The 20,031-nt window shown below is 44.5% G+C and overlaps 1 protein-coding gene across 1 annotated transcript; it reads left to right on the forward strand.

The window, feature by feature from the left end:
- The first annotated feature begins 3,504 nt into the window (after positions 1 to 3,504).
- Positions 3,505 to 16,246, forward strand: LOC116971239 (neuronal acetylcholine receptor subunit alpha-3-like). The gene is made up of 6 exons (XM_033018231.1): positions 3,505 to 3,729; positions 3,929 to 4,068; positions 4,178 to 4,222; positions 9,353 to 9,462; positions 9,582 to 10,557; positions 15,795 to 16,246. Exons 1-6 carry the CDS (start codon positions 3,669 to 3,671, stop codon positions 15,915 to 15,917), a joined length of 1,455 nt encoding a protein of 484 aa, XP_032874122.1. The 5' UTR covers positions 3,505 to 3,668; the 3' UTR covers positions 15,918 to 16,246.
- The last annotated feature ends 3,785 nt before the right edge of the window (positions 16,247 to 20,031 follow it).

Consider the following 20,031-nt stretch of genomic DNA (forward strand, 5'->3'; position numbering starts at 1 on the left):
CAAAGTTTGCAGAATGTGCTTCAGCTGGCAGTGAATGTTTTCCTTAACATTTCTCCTGCCAACTTTATCTTAATGCAATGCATTTAATTGGCCACTCAGTGCAGGATGGGCAAGAGGCAAGGAAACACAAAGCTTGCAGCATCTCACATCCTACCTGGACCTCTCTGATTAACAATGTATTCATCACATAGTTTCCTCCATTTCACTGCTCCTCGCCGCATCAGGGAGATCAACTGTTCTTTGTTGAGGAAGAAATTACCACATGTTTTGATTCTGGTGCAGAACTAGATTTTTTTTCCCAGCTGGCTTTCCAAGACTTCAGGCATCTACTGAATAAGATGTCAATAAGCCCAGTCTTGTTCATCAAATGGAAGTGTTTCCACTCAGTTGTTATCAGGTAACTGAATCTTCCTACCACTTCCAGAGAGCAGTCCTGAACTATTATCTATCTCATTGGTGACACTCGGACTATCCTTGTTCAGGTCGTACTGATTTATCTTGCACTTCGGTGCTGGCTCGAAGGGCTGAATGGCCTCCTCCTGCACCTATTTTCTCAACGTTATTCCCTTATCATGTATCCATACACTGTAAATGGCATGATTGTAATCATGTATTGTCTTTCCGCTGACTGGACAGCACTCAACAAAAGCTTTTCACTGTACCTCAGTACACTGTACCTCAGTACACAATATACTAAACTGAACTAAATTAAATTAAACTAAACTAAACTCCATCAATTTGCGTTTTACTGTGGATTCCAAGAAGAACTTCCACATGGTAAAGATCATATTTCTGGGAAGAACTCATACCTCCTTTCTGAGGAGATCAGCACTGGTGAATAGATATAATGGCCAGTACAGCCCAGAGGGGTTATCATGGACATAAGGGTTGCCTGCCATTTCCTAAGTATATTTCTATTCATAAAACCAAGCAAATGAGAGTTTCCAAGTGCTGCGAATAAAAATCAAACAAAGTGCAGATGCTGAAAACCTAAAATAAAAACAGAAAATGGTTGAAAAATTGAGCAGGTCTGGCAGCATCTGTGGAGAAAGACACATACTTAGCATTTCAGGTCAAACAGATATTTTCCAAAACTTAAAACCTTTTGTTTTTGATCTGAACTTTACCACAGATACAATCTGAGCTGCTGAGAATCTTCCGTTTTATTTTAGGCACTCCAGTGAAACTAGGCCACAGAGCCATCCCACCTAGGTCGCTCTGAAAGAGTTAGTTATTAATTGATTTTGTCATATTTAAGCTTTCCTGTTGTAAAAGGCCAATTGTAATGCATGATGGGATTTGGACAACGTCCATTGTGACAATGGGTTTTTTTTTAACTTAAGGTGAAAAGTTTGCAGCTCTCTTGCAAGGTTTTTTATGTAAGTTGAAGAGGTTAATCAGATAAAAAGGGGTCCAGAGGATTCCATTGGGGTGACTGGCTTTTGGCAAAGAGTGAAAAACAACTCCATCTTTGGAGGTGGATGATGGTTTTTGTACATTAAATCATGCATTTGATTTGATTTCAGTACGTATATAAACTCGCGTGTTCTGGTATTTCTTTGTGTGTGCTGCTGGAGATTCAGACGTGAAACTGTTGTCTCTGAGTCTCTCAGTCCACACCTGTCAGACGTTAAATTAAAGCTTTGTATGGTCTTAAGAATTTGCACTTTGTCTATCCTTTAAGTGAACTTTTTCAGCTCCACCCAAATCATAGTCATAGAGTGATACAGTGTGGAAACAGGCCCTATGGCCCAACTTGCCCACACCGGCCAACATGTCCCAGCTACATTAGTCCCACCTGCCTGCGCTTGGTCCATATCCCTCCAAACCTGTCCTATCCATGTATCTTTCTAACTGTTTCTTAAACGATGAATAGTTCCAGCCGAAAACGACCTCCTCTGGCAGCTTGTTCCATTCACCCACCACCCTTTGTGTGAAAAAGTTATGCCTTGGATTCCTATTAAATATTTTCCCCTTCAAGAACCTATGCCCTCTGGTCCTTGATTACTCTACTTTGGGCAAGATACTCTGTGCATCTACCCAATCTATTCCTCTCATGATTTTGTCCTCTTCCAAGAATCACTAAGCTTCCCATTTCTTGGCCACCATGTCACCATCTTCTCTTCATAGATTCATGGTGTTATATCACAGGTCATAAAATGGGTCTTCAGCCTACAATGTCCATATTGACCATCATTTTTCAATTTATATTAATTAATTTTGCAATACTTAGTCAGTATGCCTAAGCCTTCTATTCATGTGCTTGATACATTTGTTCTGGGTCTCTATTTCCGCCAACCCATCGGCCAATAACTTCTAGATTCAAACAGCCTCAGGATGAAAATCATCCTCTGATCCCCTTTAAACTCGTTATATCTTCCTCAAAACCTAATGTACAGAGGCCGAATTGCCCAACAAACCTGTACGTCTGGAGCACCTGGAGGAAACTCACCCAGGCATAGGTAACTTCACACAAATCAACTCCGCCCGAGATCAGGATTGAACCTGGGTGTCTGGCACTGTAAGGCAGCAGTTCTACCAGCTGCGCCACTGAGTCACCTAATATTCGGTCATAAGGAATAGGAGCAGAATTAGGCCATTCAGCCTATCAAGTCTACCCCAATCATGGCTAGTTTATCTCTCTCTCCTAATCTGTTTCTCCTGCCTTCTCCCCATAACCTCTGACACCTGTACTAATCAAGAATTTGAAGTAAATTGGGAGCAATTGGGAATAAATTCCATATTCTGTTGCTCTGCCCGTTTTGCTGACTGATCAATGCTATCCTGTAGCATCTGACTATCCTCGGTATCAACAACATCACCAATTTTAAAGTTTAATTAGTTTCATCTCAATCTCCTCTTTGGCAGGATGAAGTCAACCAAACGTATTATTGGTTGGGGAATAGAGGAAGTCTAGTGGTTGTATGAGGAACAATTGAGGGTAGACTACTTTGCATTTCTCTGAAGGCTTTTTCGAAATAGTCCCTGATCACCGTCCTAATACATATATGAATGTAGTGAGCATGGTGGACGGGGATGAAGGGCAGGCGGCCTTACCTATCCTGTTCTAGTTCCCTCAATGAGTTTCAGGAGGCACAGCTCTCCCGGACAGGAAGGATCTGGCCACAGTGCATCTGCCTCCTCCATCCACACACACACACCACACATCAACAGATGGTTGAAGAATAATCTCTGCAGCATCCTTTGTATGGCCATATTTCGGATACAACTTTTGGATTCGAACAGCGCGGCAGACGTGGCATGATTTCCACTTTCTAAGGAAATGTGCATTAAACCATAAAAGGAAACTCCACACCACCTTGTCCAGACTTGAGAGTGGCAACCTGCTGAGCCGAAGGGCGGCGGTGTGTGTGTGTGAGAGAGGGAAGAGCTTATTCCCTTTGGGCGATTGCCCGCGTTGCTCTCAGCCCGCAGTCTGCATACGCTGGGGGAGGAGCGCAGGCGGGGTATCTTGAGCATGACTGGCAGGAGAAGAGCAGTCGAGTTGCCAGCAGCCCGAGATCCGAAGGAGAGAGCAGAGCCTGGAGCTTGTTTGTCATCAGCATTGTCCCGACTCTGCTGTCCGGGTGAAAGTCCTTTCCAACCAGAACTGCCTTTGGTACCTCAACTCCGGCCAAAAGCAGCGAGTCTGCCCTCAAAGGGAACAAATGACAACTCTGAGGAAGACGCATCTATTAATGCTCATAATTTTGCTTTTACTTATGAACGGTAAGGGGATCGTTTTAACCTCAATTAAAAAGATATATATCTATATATTTGCGAACATAAGAAGTTCGTTATAGGTCGAAAGCCGGATTGTTGCAGAGAATGTGATTTCTGATGTTTGTGGAATGTAATGAGATATGTTATAATTAAAATGTTGTGCCCATTATGCGTGATGTTTAAATATGTGTATGTGTGTGTACAGATTGCTCTGGCTCCAAAGCAGAGGACCGCCTTTTCCGGAGGATATTCCGCCGATATAATCAATACATCAGACCGGTAGAGAATGTGTCTGACCCGGTGACAGTGCAGTTCGAAGTCTCCATGTCCCAGCTGGTCAAAGTGGTAAGTGCGCCTATATATGTAGCCAACTTATTGTACGTGTGTACTTGAATGGGCTGGTCTGTTACCGTTTAAAGTTTAATTCGTTTCATCTCAATCACCTCTTTGGCAGGATGAAGTCAACCAAATAATGGAGACAAATCTATGGCTGCGACATGTAAGTTGTATCAGGTACATTGTACAGATGTACTCCTAGTGTAACAGCTGTTGCGTTAGGCCGATACGTGGTCCACGAATCACGTTTCTCAGATGTGGGAAGCAGAGCCGGGTGCAGTTTCTGTTCTCTATTTACTTCCAGGCTCTGTGAGTCTGCCGGGCTTATTTTCATCACATTTAATTTCATTATCAACAGCAAGCGATGCATTGTGAGATGTGCACTGAAATATTAGCAGCAGATGTATCAGCGTGCACTTGGTTTCGTGGAAAGATGTTCGGAACAAAAATGCATGGGTCGTTCCACAGTAATATTTATCACCAGGAAAGCACGCTCACGAGTTGTTTCAGTTCACTCTTCCCACATTAGCAGAAATCTAGAACTTCAGCAATGCAGATGTAGCCATTTACTATTTCTGCTATTAATCAGCAAAGTAATTAGCAGGGAACCTAAATAAGTATAGGATTGTGCTACCCACCATTCGATGTGATCAGAAATGCAAGGCAGGAACTGCTGAGAAACTTGGATCATTTTGCTCAACAGCAACTAGTTATGATTGGAGGTGCAGTTCAACTGACGTGTTGGCATTGCAAATCTGAGACCCACCGCAATTGTAAAATATCAGGTGTTAAATAAAAGCCGAGGAAGTCTGTGAATTGTCAGTCCAACTATGACATACTTGAAAATGTTTTGCTTTGTCATTTGAGGAGTAAGTTTTCAATGATATACATCTAAGGACATTGTTACCATTTTGTAAACTTAAGGAGACCTATATTTTTTAATACTGTGTATGTAGAATACAATACTTTCAGATAAAGATTTAAAAAAATAATAGATGTTCAAATAATAAGAATTTTCCTTCACTTTTAATCGGTTCATTTTCATAGCAGTTTCTCACTCCATCTTTTGTGCAATTTCCTATCATTATTTTATGTTTCACAACAGTGTTTAAAACATTAGTCATAAATTGTGCCATTCAAATGCGGTTTAGTGTTTTCAATATAATTGGTTGGTTAGCAAGCTTCAGTCCATCACAGTAGCTGGATGCCAGCGAGACTGTGGAACTGATATTTCACTGTGAGTGATATTAGAGAAGAAGAAACCTATATCCCAGAACTCAAGAGGCCTTCTGCAACTTCATTCTAGGAGAGCTGCAAAGTGACATTACATATAACATATAACATATAACATATAACAATTACAGCACGGAAACAGGCCATCTCGGCCCTACAAGTCCGCGCCGAACAATTTTTTTTCCCCTTATTCCCACCTGCCTGCACTCATACCATAACCCTCCATTCCCTTCTCATCCATATGCCTATCCAATTTATTCTTAAATGATACCAACGAACCTGCCGCCACCACTTCCACTGGAATCTCATTCCACACCGCTACCACTCTCTGAGTAAAGAAGTTCCCCCTCATGTTACCCCTAAACTTCTGTCCCTTAATTCTGAAGTCATGTCCTCTTGTTTGAATCTTCCCTATTCTCAAAGGGAAAAGCTTGATCACATCAACTCTGTCTATCCCTCTCATCATTTTAAAGACCTCTATCAAGTCCCCCCTTAACCTTCTGTGCTCCAGAGAATAAAGACCTAACTTATTCAACCTATCTCTGTAACTTAGTTGTTGAAACCCAGGCAACATTCTAGTAAATCTCCTCTGTACTCTCTCTATTTTGTTGACATCCTTCCTATAATTGGGCGACCAAAATTGTACACCATACTCCAGATTTGGTCTCACCAATGCCTTGTACAATTTTAACATTACATCCCAGCTTCTATACTCAATGCTCTGATTTATAAAGGCTAGCATACCAAAAGCTTTCTTTACCACCCTATCTATATGAGATTCCACCTTCAAGGAACTATGCACGGTTATTCCCAGATCCCTCTGTTCAACTGTATTCTTCAATTCCCTACCATTTATCATGTACGTCCTATTTTGATTTGTCCTGCCAAGGTGTAACACCTCACATTTATCAGCATTAAACTCCATCTGCCATCTTTCAGCCCATTTTTCCAAATGGCCTAAATCACTCTGTAGACTTTGGAAATCCTCTTCATTATCCACAACACCCCCTATCTTGGTATCATCTGCATACTTACTAATCCAATTTACCACCCCTTCATCCAGATCATTGATGTACATGACAAACAACAAAGGACCCAACACAGATCCCTGAGGCACCCCACTAGTCACCTGCCTCCAACCCGACAAACAGCCATCCACCATTACCCTCTGGCTTCTCCCATTCAGCCACTGCTGAATCCATCTTGCTATTCCTGCATTTATACCCAACAGTTTAATCTTCTTAACCAACCTTCCATGAGGAACCTTGTCAAAGGCCTTACTAAAGTCCATATAGACAACATCCACTGCTTTACCCTCGTCAATTTCCCTAGTAACCTCTTCAAAAAATTCAAGAAGATTAGTCAAACATGACCTTCCAGGCACAAATCCATGTTGACTGTTCCTAATCAGACCCTGTTTATCCAGATGCTTATATATATTATCTTTAAGTATCTTTTCCATTAATTTTCCCACCACTGAAGTCAAACTAACAGGTCTATAATTGCTAGGTCTACTCTTAGAACCCTTTTTAAACAATGGAACAACATGCGCAGTACGCCAATCCTCGGGGACTATTCCCGTTTCTAATGACATTTGAAATATTTCTGTCATAGCCCCGGCTATTTCTACACTAACTTCCCTCAATGTCCTAGGGAATATCCTGTCAGGACCTGGAGACTTATCCACTTTTATATTTTTCAAAAGTGTCAGTACTTCTTTTACTTTGAAACTCATAGTATCCATAACTACTCTACTCGTTTCCCTTACCTCACATAATTCAATATCCTTCTCCTTGGTGAATACCGAAGAAAAGAAATTGTTCAATATCTCCCCCATCTCTTTTGGCTCTGCAGATAGCTGCCCACTCTGTTTCTCCAATGGACCAATTTTATCCCTCGTTATCCTTTTGCTATTAATATAGCTGTAGAAACCCTTTGGATTTACTTTCACCTTACTTGCCAAAGCAACCTCATATCTTCTTTTAGCTTTTCTAATTTCTTTCTTAAGGTTCTTTTTACATTCCTTATACTCCACAAGCACCTCATTTACTTCATGCTGCCTATAATTATTGTAGATCTCCCTCTTTTTCCGAACAAGATGTCCAATTTCCCTTGAAAACCAGGGCTCTTTCCAATTTTTACTGTTTCCTTTCAACCGAATAGGAACATAAAGATTCTGTACTCTTAAAATTTCCCCTTTAAATGTCCACCATTTCTCTTCTACATCTTTCCCATAAAACAAAATGTCCCAGTCCACTCCTTTTAAATCATCTCGCATCTCATCAAAGTTAGCCTTTCTCCAATCAAAAATCTCAACCCTAGGTCCAGTTCTGACCTTCTCCATAATTATATTGAAACTAATGGTATTGTGATCACTGGACCCGAAGTGCTCCCCAACGCATACCTCCGCCACCTGTCCCGTCTCATTTCCTAACAGGAGGTCCAGCACTGCCCTTCCTCTAGTAGGTACCTCTATGTATTGCTGCAAAAAACTATCCTGCACACATTTTACAAACTCCAAACCATCCAGCCCATTTACAGAATGTGTTTCCCAGTCTATGTGTGGAAAGTTGAAATCTCCCACAATCACTACCTTGTGCTTACTACTAATATCTGCTATCTCCTTACATATTTGCTCTTCCAATTCTCGTTCCCCATTTGGCGGTCTATAATACACCCCTATAAGTGTTGCTACACCTTTCCCACTTCTCAGTTCCACCCAAATAGCCTCCCTAGATGAGCCTTCCAATCTATCCTGCCAAAGCACTGCTGTAATATCTTCCCTGACTAGCAATGCAACACCACCACCTCTTGCCCCTCCAATTCTATCACACCTGAAGCAACGAAATCCTGGAATATTTAGTTTCCAATCACAGCCCTCCTGCAACCATGTTTCACTGATCACCACAACATCATACTTCCAGGTGTCTATCCAGACTCTAAGCTCATCCACCTTTCTTACAATGCTCCTAGCATTAAAATATGCACATTTAAGAAACCCCCCGTCTCTTCTTCTCTGTTTATTTCCTTTTTTTTCTTTCTGCTCTTGTGTCCGAGTGCTTCCCTTTTCTGCTTCCTGCCTCCCATTCTGTCTACTAGCTTTCTCTATTTGAGTCCCTCGCCCCAACCATTCTAGTTTAAAGTCTCCCCAGTGACCTTTGCAAATTTCCCCGCCAGGATGTTGGTCCCCCTCGGGTTCAAGTGCAACCCATCCTTTCTGTACAGGTCCCACCTTCCCCAAAAGAAGTCCCAATGATCCAGAAACTTGAATCCCTGCCCTCTGCACCAGTCTTTCAGCCACGCATTTATCCTCCACCTCGCTCCATTCCTACTCTCACTGTCGCGTGGTACAGGCAGTAATCCTGAGATTGTTACCTTTTTGGTCCTTTTCCTTAACTCTCCTCCCAACACCCTAAATCCTCCCTTCAAGACCTCTTCACTTTTTTTACCTATGTCATTTGTACCAATATGTACCACGACCTCAGGCTCCTCTCCCTCTGATTTCAGGATATCTTGGATGCGTTGAGACACGTCCGAGACCTTGGCACCAGGGAGGCAGTAACAGAATCATATATGTTTCCTTGCTCAGGACCCTGTGGGATGTTATTGATTAATAAATACTTACCAATATCTTTGCAACCACAGCTGACTTCATTGTAATAGAAGACAGACACAAAACGCTGGAGTAACTCAGTGGGACAGGCAGCATCTCTGGAGAGAAGGAATGGGTGATGTTTCGGGTCGAGACCCTTCTTAAGTTGTGGGTTGGTGGCAGCAATAGGAAATCTGATTTCCTTCCTTATTTTACTAATTATTATCATCACCTCTTTATTAATGTTAAGTTAAAATTGAAATGATCTGTGATGCTAGGTTATGAGTTTCATTTTCTTTGTAATGTGCCATTTTTGAAGAACAAGATTATGAGTTGAGTGAACGTCATAAAACCATATCAATAAACAAATAGAGCATTATAGCCCATCAATAAATACATTGTTGATAAAGTAATACAGATCCTTACACTGAATGCACTGAATCGTTCTTTTCTGAGTACTTCTGACAGATCTGGAATGATTACAAATTCCAATGGAATCCAGTTGACTATGATGGGATCAAGTACATCCGAGTTCCATCAGACAAGATTTGGAAACCAGACATTGTTCTGTATAACAAGTAAGTTTCACAAGATCAGTAGATGGAAATCAGTGCATCAGTTTGATGAGAGGAATTATAATTACATCTGCACGTGTTGTAGGTTGAACTGATTACTTTTGGCTTCTTCTCCTTTGCAGCGCAGTTGGAGATTTCCAAGTTGAAGATAAAAACAAGGCCCTTCTCAAGTATGACGGCACTGTTACCTGGATGCCTCCTGCTATTTTCAAAAGCTCCTGTCCAATGGACATCACCTATTTTCCTTTTGACTATCAGAATTGCTCCATGAAATTTGGTTCATGGACCTATGATAAAGCTAAGATTGACCTCGCAATCATAGGGTCTAAAGTGAATCTGAAAGACTTCTGGGAGAGTGGCGAATGGGAGATCATAGATGCCCCTGGATATAAACATGAACTTAAGTATAATTGTTGTGAAGAGATTTATGTAGACATTACTTATTATTTCTACATTCGTAGACTACCTTTGTTTTACACTGTCAACCTGATCATTCCCTGCCTGTTAATCTCTTTCCTCACGGTTCTAGTTTTTTATCTACCCTCTGACTGTGGAGAAAAGATCACGCTCTGTATATCTGTCCTTCTCTCCTTGACAGTGTTTCTGCTGGTTATCACTGAAACCATCCCTTCCACCTCACTAGTAATTCCTCTGATTGGCGAGTACCTCTTATTCACTATGATCTTTGTAACTCTGTCGATCATCATAACAGTCTTTGTCCTGAACATCCACTACCGGACGCCAACCACCCACGTCATGCCAGGGTGGGTGCAAAAGGTATTTTTGGAAGTTCTACCTAAAGTTATGTTGATGAAGAGGCCTGTAGAGGAAAATAAAACTGAGGGTGTAGGGAGCTGCCAAAGGAAGGTCAAGTGTACCTGGAACGAATGCTCCAACCCCCTGGAATATGATGACTTCAAGGCAGCCAAAGATCAGGCAAAATCCCACTGCCAATATTGCAAGGAACCCATGGGCAATGTGACCTCTAACCTGCAAAGGCAGACACATGTCTCAGTTCCTTCTTTTGAGATCCAACAGGCAATAGAAAGTATCAAATATATTGCGGAAAACACAAGGAGTCAGAATGAAGCCAAAGACGTGAGTAAATCTGTTGTGTATGTCTCCATTATTTGAGTAAGATTAAGGCAGTGCACACCGACCACCCCATTGCTTTATTGTTTTGATGTAAATTATATCCTAATTCACAATAAATCAGAATGTTCAGCCCAATTAGTCACTACCATGGGTTTGCCATTACTTGTGCCCGCTGCCATTCAACTGCATCAGACCCTGTCATCATAACATTCCACTTTTTTCTCTCACATGCCACTCTTGCTTCGTATAAATATATCTATAGTATATGTCTTCATCACTGTATGAGGCAATGATTTCCACATTCTAGGCACTTACTGGATAAGGCAGTAATCCTGAATTGCCCCTTAGTGTTATTAGTGATTGTCATGTGGGCATTAATCTTGTTCTTCCGCAAAAGATGAAACAGCATTGTAGATAGACACAAAATGCTGGAATAGGTGGCTTTTTGGGTGGGGACCCACCTTCAGAATAAGCCTGGGGAGAGGGAAACTAGGGGTATGAAAAGCTACAGAACAAATCTGAGCCGGCATCGATGACCCAGGAAAAGAGGAGCCCACAATGATCCATTGTTGGCTGTGGAAGAGGTGATAACAAAGGGATACAAACAATGAAACTAGCAAGGTTGGGAAAGGGACAGAGTAAGAGGGAATGCATGGGTTACTTGAAATTAGAGTATGAATATTGATTTCTCCAATTTCAAGTAAACCATGCATTCCCTCTAAAATAAGTTTTACAGCAAACCCAATAATAATAATAATAATAATAATAATGGATGGGACAATAAGTTTAAAGATAGCACAGGAAACTGGGTCCAAGTGAGATTCAATGGTAAAAAAATTAGGTGAATTTCAAGGGAGCACAGGAAGCAAGGGCCATGTGTGTTTAGAGGGGACGTGGGCAATTTGGGCCACCAGCCTCTTAAAGTGAGGGCAAGAATCATCGGCCAGTGAGCCAGATGCTACACAATTGCATAGTGGATTATCGGAGTTTTATTTACTGGTTTCAGCCTGCATGTGACCCAAATAGGGGGTCATTTTCAGAATTACATTCTTCCATTTTTCTAAAGATCAGAATCTCTGGAATCATGACCCAAACCAGCTGCCACATTTATACCACAACATTATCAAAAGACGCTTGCAGACTTAAACATAAGATCCAGAATATTCAGCCTATGGTAGCATTGGTTGAGTTAAAAACATTCACTCACATTTGTGCTATGCTTGCAGAGATGCTAGTTTAGAGAAGACTGATATAATACTTCATCTGCCAGGTAAAGGAGAGATCTCATGAAATGATTCAGGGAAGATCTGCATTATTCTCGCAGTCATCTAGCCAATAATAATCTCTCAATAGACACAAAATGCTGGAGTAACTCAGCAGGACAGACAGCATCTCTGGAGAGGAATAACCATATAACCATATAACAATTACAGCACGGAAACAGGCCATCTCGACCCCTCTAGTCCGTGCCGAACACATAGTCTCCCCTAGTCCCATATACCTGCGCTCAGACCATAACCCTCCATTCCTTTCCCATCCATATAACTATCCAATTTATTTTTAAATGATAAAAACGAACCTGCCTCCACCACCTTCACTGGAAGCTCATTCCACACAGCTACCACTCTCTGAGTAAAGAAGTTCCCCCTCATGTTACCCCTAAACTTCAGTCCCTTAATTCTCAAGTCATGTCCCCTTGTTTGAATCTTCCCTACTCTCAGTGGGAAAAGCTTTTCCACGTCAACTCTGTCTATCCCTCTCATCATTTTAAAAACCTCTATCAAGTCCCCCCTTAACCTTCTGCGCTCCAAAGAATAAAGCCCTAACTTGTTCAACCTTTCTCTGTAACTTAGTTGCTGAAACCCAGGCAACATTCTAGTAAATCTCCTCTGTACTCTCTCTATTTTGTTGACATCCTTCCTATAATTAGGCGACCAAAATTGTACACCATACTCCAGAATTGGCCTCACCAATGCCTTGTACAATTTTAACATTACATCCCAACTTCTATACTCAATGCTCTGATTTATAAAGGCCAGCACACCAAAAGCTTTCTTTACCACCCTATCTACATGAGATTCCACTTTCATGGAACTGTGCACAGTTATTCCCAGATCCCTCTGTTCCCCTACATTCTTCAATTCCCTACCATTTACCATGTACGTCCTATTTTGATTTGTCCTGCCAAGATGTAGCACCTCACACTTATCAGCATTAAACTCCATCTGCCATCTTTCAGCCCACTCTTCCAACTGGCATAAATCTCTCTGTAGACTTTGAAACTCTTCTTCATTTCCCGCAACCCCACCTATCTTAGTATCATCTGCATACTTACTAATCCAATTTACCACACCATCGTCCAGATCATTGATGTACATGACAAACAACAGTGGACCCAACACAGATCCCTGTGGCACCCCACTCGTCACTGGCCTCCAACCTGACAAACAACCATCCACCATTACTCTCTGGCATCTCCCATTCAGCCACTGTTGAATCCATCTTGCTACTCCACCATTAATACCCAACCATTGAACCTTCTTAACCAACCTTCCATGAGGAACCTTGTCAAAGGCCTTACTGAAGTCCATATACACAACATCCACTGCTTTACCCTCATCAATTTCCCGAGTAACATCTTCAAAAAATTCAAGAAGATTAGTTAAACATGACCTTCCAGGCACAAATCCATGTTGACTGTTCCTAATCAGACCCTGTTTATCCAGATGCTTATATATATTATCTCTAAGTATTCTTTCCATTAATTTGCCCACCACTGACGTCAAACTAATAGGTCTATAATTGCTAGGTTTACTCTTAGACCCCTTTTTAAACAATGGAACAACATGCGCAGTACGCCAATCCTCCGGCACTATTCCCGTTTCTAATGACATTTGAAATATTTCTGCCATAGCCCCTGCTATTTCTACACTAACTTCCCTCAATGTCCTAGGGAATATCCTGTCCGGACCTGGAGACTTATCCACTTTTATATTTCTCAAAAGTGTCAGTACTTCCTCTTCTTTGATCCTCATAGTTTCCATAGCTACTCTACTTGTTTCCCTTACCTCACATAATTCAATATCCTTCTCCTTGGTGAATACCGAAGAAAAGAAACTGTTCAATATCTCCCCCATCTCTTTTGGCTCTGCAGATAGTTGGCCACTCTGACTCTCTAATGGACCAATTTTATCCCTCGTTATCCTTTTGCTATTAATATAGCGGTAGAAACCCTTCGGATTTACTTTTACCTTACTTGCCAAAGCAACCTCATATCTTCTTTTAGCTTTTCTAATTTCTTTCTTAAGATTCTTTTTACATTCTTTATACTCCTCAAGCACCTCATTTACTCCATGCTGCCTATAACTATTGTAGATATCCCTCTTTTTCCGAACCAAGTGTCCAATTTCCCTTGAAAACCATGGCTCTTTACAATTTTTACGATTTCCTTTCAACCGAACAGGGACATAAAGATTCTGTACTCTTAAAATTTCACCTTTGAATGTACTCCATTTCTCTTCCACATCTTTCCCATAAAACAAACTGTCCCAATTTACTCCTTTTAAATCCTTTCGCATCTCCTCAAAGTTAGCCTTTCTCCAATCAAAAATCTCAACCCTAGGTCCAGTTTTGTCCCTCTCCATAATTATATTGAAACTAATGGTATTGTGATCACTGGACCCGAACTGTTCTCCAACGCATACCTCTGCCACCTGACCCATCTCATTTCCTAACAGGAGGTCCAGTACCGCCCCTTCTCTAGTAGGTACTTCTATGTATTGTTGCAAAAAACTATCCTGCACACATTTTACAAACTCCAACCCATCCAGCCCATTTACAGAATGTGTTTCCCAGTCTATGTGTGGAAAATTGAAATCTCCCACAATCACTACCTTGTGCTTACTACTAATATCTGCAATCTCCTTACATATTTGCTCTTCCAATTCTCGCTCCCCATTTGGCGGTCTATAATACACCCCTATAAGTGTTGCTACCCCTTTCCCATTTCTTAGTTCCACCCAAATAGCCTCCCTAGACGAGCCCTCTAATCTATCCTGCCAAAGCACTGCTGTAATATCTTCCCTGATAAGCAATGCAACACCTCCACCTCTTGCCCCTCCAATTCTATCACACCTGAAGCAACGAAATCCTGGAATATTTAGTTTCCAATCACAGCCCTCCTGCAACCATGTTTCACTGATCGCCACAACATCATACTTCCAGGTGTCAATCCAGGCTCTAAGTTCATCCACTTTTCTTACAATGCTCCTGGCATTAAAATATACACATTTAAGAAACCCACCCTCTCTTATTCTCTGATTATTTTCTTTTTCTTCTCTTTCCCCTACATTTTGGGTCAGAGTGCTACCATTCTCTGCCCCCTGCTTCACACACTGACTGCTAGCTTTCCCAATTTGAGTCCCTCCCCCCAACCATACTAGTTTAAAGTCTCCCCAGTAGCCTTTGCAAATCTCCCCGCCAGGATATTGGTCCCCCTTGAGTTCAAGTGCAACCCGTCCTTTCTGTACAGGTCGCACCTTCCCCAAAAGAGGTCCCAATGATCCAGAAACTTGAGGAATGGGTGACGTTTTGGGTTGAGACCCATCTTCAGACTGAAATATCACCCATTCCTTCTCTCCAGAGATGCTGCCTGTACAGCTGAGTTACTCCAGCATTTTGTGTCTATCTTCGGTTAAAACCAGCATCTGCAGTTTCTTCCTACACAATAATCTCCCAATCATTGTCAACAAACAAAGATCTGATTGCTGCTTCTGTCACCTTTGCCTACATCACAATAATTACAAAATGCAGTATTGATGCTAAACACAAACTGCTGGAGGAACTCAAAAGGTCAAGCAATATATGTGAAGGGAATGGACAAGTGATGTTTCAGTTCAGGACTCTTCTTCAGACTGATTCAGTTCATTCAAACTTGTGCATTGCCTCCACAGATGCTGCCTGACCTACAGAGATCCTCCAGCACTTTGTGTTTTGCCCAAGATTCCAGCATCCGCAGTTCCTTCGTCGGCAATATTGATTTTGATTTCCTTGATTTGCTTGTTACGTCCGTTTAATACAGAATATGTGAACTGAGATTACATCACATCATGGAAAATGTTACAGATTACGAATGTGTCAGTTTAATTGCATCATCATTTTTTCCTATCCCATTTTTTTGCTCTACAAATTCTGTTTAAGTACTGGGTAGGTAATAGTTTATTCTATTTTATGCCTTGCAGGTGGAAGATGATTGGAAATATGTGGCTCTGGTAATCGACAGGATATTCCTATGGATTTTCTCGTTAGTTTGTGTTCTGGGAACTGCAGGGTTGTTTCTCCAGCCATTGATGGCTACAGAATGATTGTGTAACATTTGATACCTATAAAAGTTATTGGTATTAAGGTCCAGTATGTGCAATACCAGTTTCATATGTCACACCAAAACCTATATTGCATGACAACATTACAAAAATAAAAAAATTACTTCACTAAAATCTCCATCTATAATACCGTGGAGAGATTGACTGTTAACAAATCACTGTTCATGTGGCCATTTATGTATGAAACCACAAATCATCTATATTACTGTTCATATTACCATATTTAAGACTCGGAGAACATGTCCAGAATATATTGCGAGAGATGTGATGAATATTTCATGAAAATGCGCCTCTTTAACATTGCAAGCTAAATTAACCATGAAATCGTCTCATGGATTGTGTCTGTTTTTTTCTTAATATATATTAACTAGACCAAGTGCAGACCCGTTGGGTCTGTTTCCCCAACGCGCGTTTGCGGGGGGGGGGGGGGGGGGGGCTGCGGCATCACACTCACATTAACCCCCCAAACACACAGGTGGGGGGAGGGGGGGTGAGAAGAAGGGAGGAAGGGGAGAGGGGGAGGAGGAAATTAGACAGATTTGGGAGGGAAAGGAGAGCGGGGTAGGGGGTGAGAGAGGGGGATGGGGAGAGAGATGTGGGGGAGGGGGGGGGATGGGGAGGGAGGGGAAAAGGGAGGGAGGGGGAGAGGGGTAGGGTGAGAGCGGTGAAAGAGTGGGGAGGGAAAGTGAAGGGGGAAGGGGGGGAGAGAAGTGGAAGAGTGGGGAGGGAGGGGTAGGGGGAGTGGTGTATTAGGGACAGAGGGGTAGGGGGTGGGGGGAGGGGGAAGGGTGTGGGGTAGAGAGTGAAGGGGGGTGGGGGAGAGAGGGATGGCAGAGGGAGAGGGGTGAGGAGAGGGGGAGGAGAGGGAGAGGGGGAGGAGAGAAGGGGGAGAGAAGTGGAAGAGTGGGGAGGGAGGGAGGGGTAGAGTGGTAGCGGGAGTGGAGGAAGAGAGACGGGGAGTGGTGGAAGAGGGACTGAGGGGTAGGGGAAGGGGTGGGGGAGAGAGCGGAAGGGGGGGGAAGAGTGAGGGGTGGGGGTGGGAGAGGCGTGGGGTAAGGGGATAGAAGTGGAAGAGTGGGGAGGGAGGGGTAGGGGGAGTGGTGAAAGAGGGACAGAGGGGTAGGGGGAAGGGGGTGGTGGTAGAGAGGGAAGGGGGGTGGGGGAGAGAGGGATGGGTGGGAGAGGGAGAGGGGTGACGAGAGGGAAACATAGAAACATAAGATTCTATAAGATCCCCCCTCAATCTTCTAAATTCCACCAAGTACAAACCGAGTCTATCCAGTCTTTCTTCATATGAAAGTCCCGACATCCCAGAAATCAGTCTGGTGAACCTTCTCTGTACTCCCTCTATGGCAAGAATGTCTTTGAGCATTGGGCATTGTGACATCACACGATGGAACGTTCACCAGGGGCTGGGGCTGGTGCAAAGGCATATGTAAATGGATCCATTCCGATTGGACATCTGCGAGCATTGAGCATTGTGACATCACACGATGGAACGAATCAAAAGGCAGAAAGGCAGCCGGACGGACGGCGATAGGCACAGAGTTTTATATAATAACTAGACCAAGTGCAGACCCGTTGGGTCTGTTTCCCCAACGGCGTTTTGCGGGGGGGGAGGGGCTGCGGCATCACACTCACATTAACCACCCCCCTAACACACAGGTGGGGGGAGGGGCGTTGAGAAGAGGGGAGAGGAGGAGGCGGAAACGGGACAGATTTGGGAGGGAAAGGAGAGCGGGGTAGGGGGTGAGAGAGGGGGATGGGGAGAGAGATGTGGGGGAGAGGGGGATGGGGAGGGAGGGAGGGAGGAGGAGAGGGGTGGGGGGAGAGAGGGGAAAGAGTGGGGAGGGAGAGTGGCGGGGAAGGGGGGAGAGAAGTGGAAGAGTGGGGAGGGAGGGGTGGGGGAGTGGTGGAAGAGGGACAGAGGGGTAGGGGTGGGGGGAGAGGGAAGGGGGTGGGGTAGAGAGTGAAAGGGGGTGGGGGAGAGAGGGATGGGTGGGAGAGGGAGAGGGGTGACGAGAGGGAAACATAGAAACATAAGATTCTATAAGATCCCCCCTCAATCTTCTAAATTCTAGCGAGTACAAACCGAGTCTATCCAGTCTTTCTTCATATGAAAGTCCTGACATCCCAGCAATCAGTCTGGTTAACCTTCTCTGTACTCCCTCTATGGCAAGAATGTCTTTGGGCATTGTGACATCACACGATGAAACGTTCACCAGGGGCTGGGGCTGGTGCAAAGGCATATGTAAATTGATCCATTCCGATTGGACATCTGCGAGCATTGGGCATTGTGACATCACACGATGGAACGAATCAAAGTGCAGAAAGGAAGCCGGACGGACGGACGACGGCAGCCACAGACTTTTAATATATAACTAGACCAAGTGCAGACCCGTTGGGTCTGTTTCCCTAACGGCGTTTGCGGGGGGGGGGGGGGGGCTGCGGCATCACACTCACATTAACCACCCCCCAAACACACAGGTGGGGGGAGGGGAGGTGAGCAGAGGGGAGGGAGGGGAGAGGAGGAGGAGCAAACGGGACAGATTTGGGAGGGAAAGGAGAGCGGGGTAGGAGGTGAGAGAGGGGGATGGGGAGAGAGATGTGGGGGAGGGGGGATGGGGAGGGAGGGGAGGATGGAGGGAGGTGGAGAGGGGTGGGGGGAGAGAGGGGAAGGAGTGGGGAGAGAGGAGGGGGAGGGGGGGAGAGAAGAGGAAGAGTGGGGAGGAAGGAGGAGAGGGGTAGGGGGAAGGGGGCGGGGGAGAGAGGGAAGGGGGTGGGATAGAGAGGGAAGGGGGGTGGGGATAGAGAGGGAAGGGGGGTGGGGGAGAGGGAAGGGGGGTGGGGGAGAGGGGAGGGGGGTGGGGGAGAGGGAAGGGGGGTGGGGAGGGATGAGGAGGGGGAGAGGAGTGGGGAGGGAGGGAGGGGTAGAGAGGTAGCGGGAGTGGTGGAATAGGGACGGGGGACTGGTGGAAGAGGAACAGAGGGGTAGGGGAAGGGGTGGGGGAGAGAGGGGAAGGGAAGGGAAGAGAGAGGGGTGGAGGAGGAAGAGGGGTGGGGTAAGGGGAGAGAAGTGGAAGAGTGGGGAGGGAGGGGTAGGGGGAGTGGTGGAAGAGGGACAGAGCGGTATGGGGGAAGGGGCCGGGGGGAGAGAGGGAAGGGGGTGGGGTAGAGAAGGAAGGGGGGTGGGGGACAGAGGGATGGGTGGGAGAGGGAGGGGGGTGAAGAGAGGGAAACAGAAATTAAGTGCAGGAGTAGGCCATTCGGCCCTACGAGCCTGCACCACCATTCAATTTGATCATGGCTGATCATCCAACTCAGTATCCTGTACCTGCCTTCTCTCCATACCCCCTGATCCTTTTAGCCACAAGGGCCAGATCCAACTCCCTCTTAAATATAGCCAATGAACTGGCCTCAACTACCTTCTGTGCCAGTGAATTCCAGAGATTCACCACTCTCTGTGTGAAAAATGTTTATCTCATCTCGGTCCTAAAAGATTTACCCTTTATCCTTAAACTGTGACCCCTTGTTCTGGACTTCCCCAACATCTGGAACAATCTTCCTGCATCTAGCCTGTCCAACCCCTTAAGAATTTTGTAAGTTTCTATAAGATACCCCCTCAATCTTCTAAAATCTAGCGAGTACAAGCCGAGTCTATCCAGTCTTTCTTCATATGAAAGTCCTGACATCCCAGTAATCAGTCTGGTGAACCTTCTCTGTACTCCCTCTATGGCAACAATGTATTTGAGCATTGGGCATTGTGACATCACACAATGGATCGTTCACCGGGGGCTGGGGCTGATTCTATGGGTGAGAAGCCAGTATTTTTTGAAATATTGGGGAGGGGGGGGGGGGGGGGGGGGGGGGGTGGGGGGGGGGGGGGGCTGTGGCATCACACTCACATTAACCACCCCCCAAACACACAGGTGGGGGGAGGGGGGTGAGAAGAGGCGAGGGAAGGGAGAGAAGGAGGAGGAAACGGGACAGATTTGGGAGAGAAAGGAGAGCGGCGTAGGGGGTGAGAGAGGGGGATGGGGAGAGAGATGTGGGGGAGGGGGGGATGGGGAGGGAGGGGAAGAGGGAGGGAGGGGGA

The sequence above is a fragment of the Amblyraja radiata genome, chromosome 3, assembly GCF_010909765.2.
Source record: "Amblyraja radiata isolate CabotCenter1 chromosome 3, sAmbRad1.1.pri, whole genome shotgun sequence".
NCBI classification, from domain to species: domain Eukaryota; kingdom Metazoa; phylum Chordata; class Chondrichthyes; order Rajiformes; family Rajidae; genus Amblyraja; species Amblyraja radiata.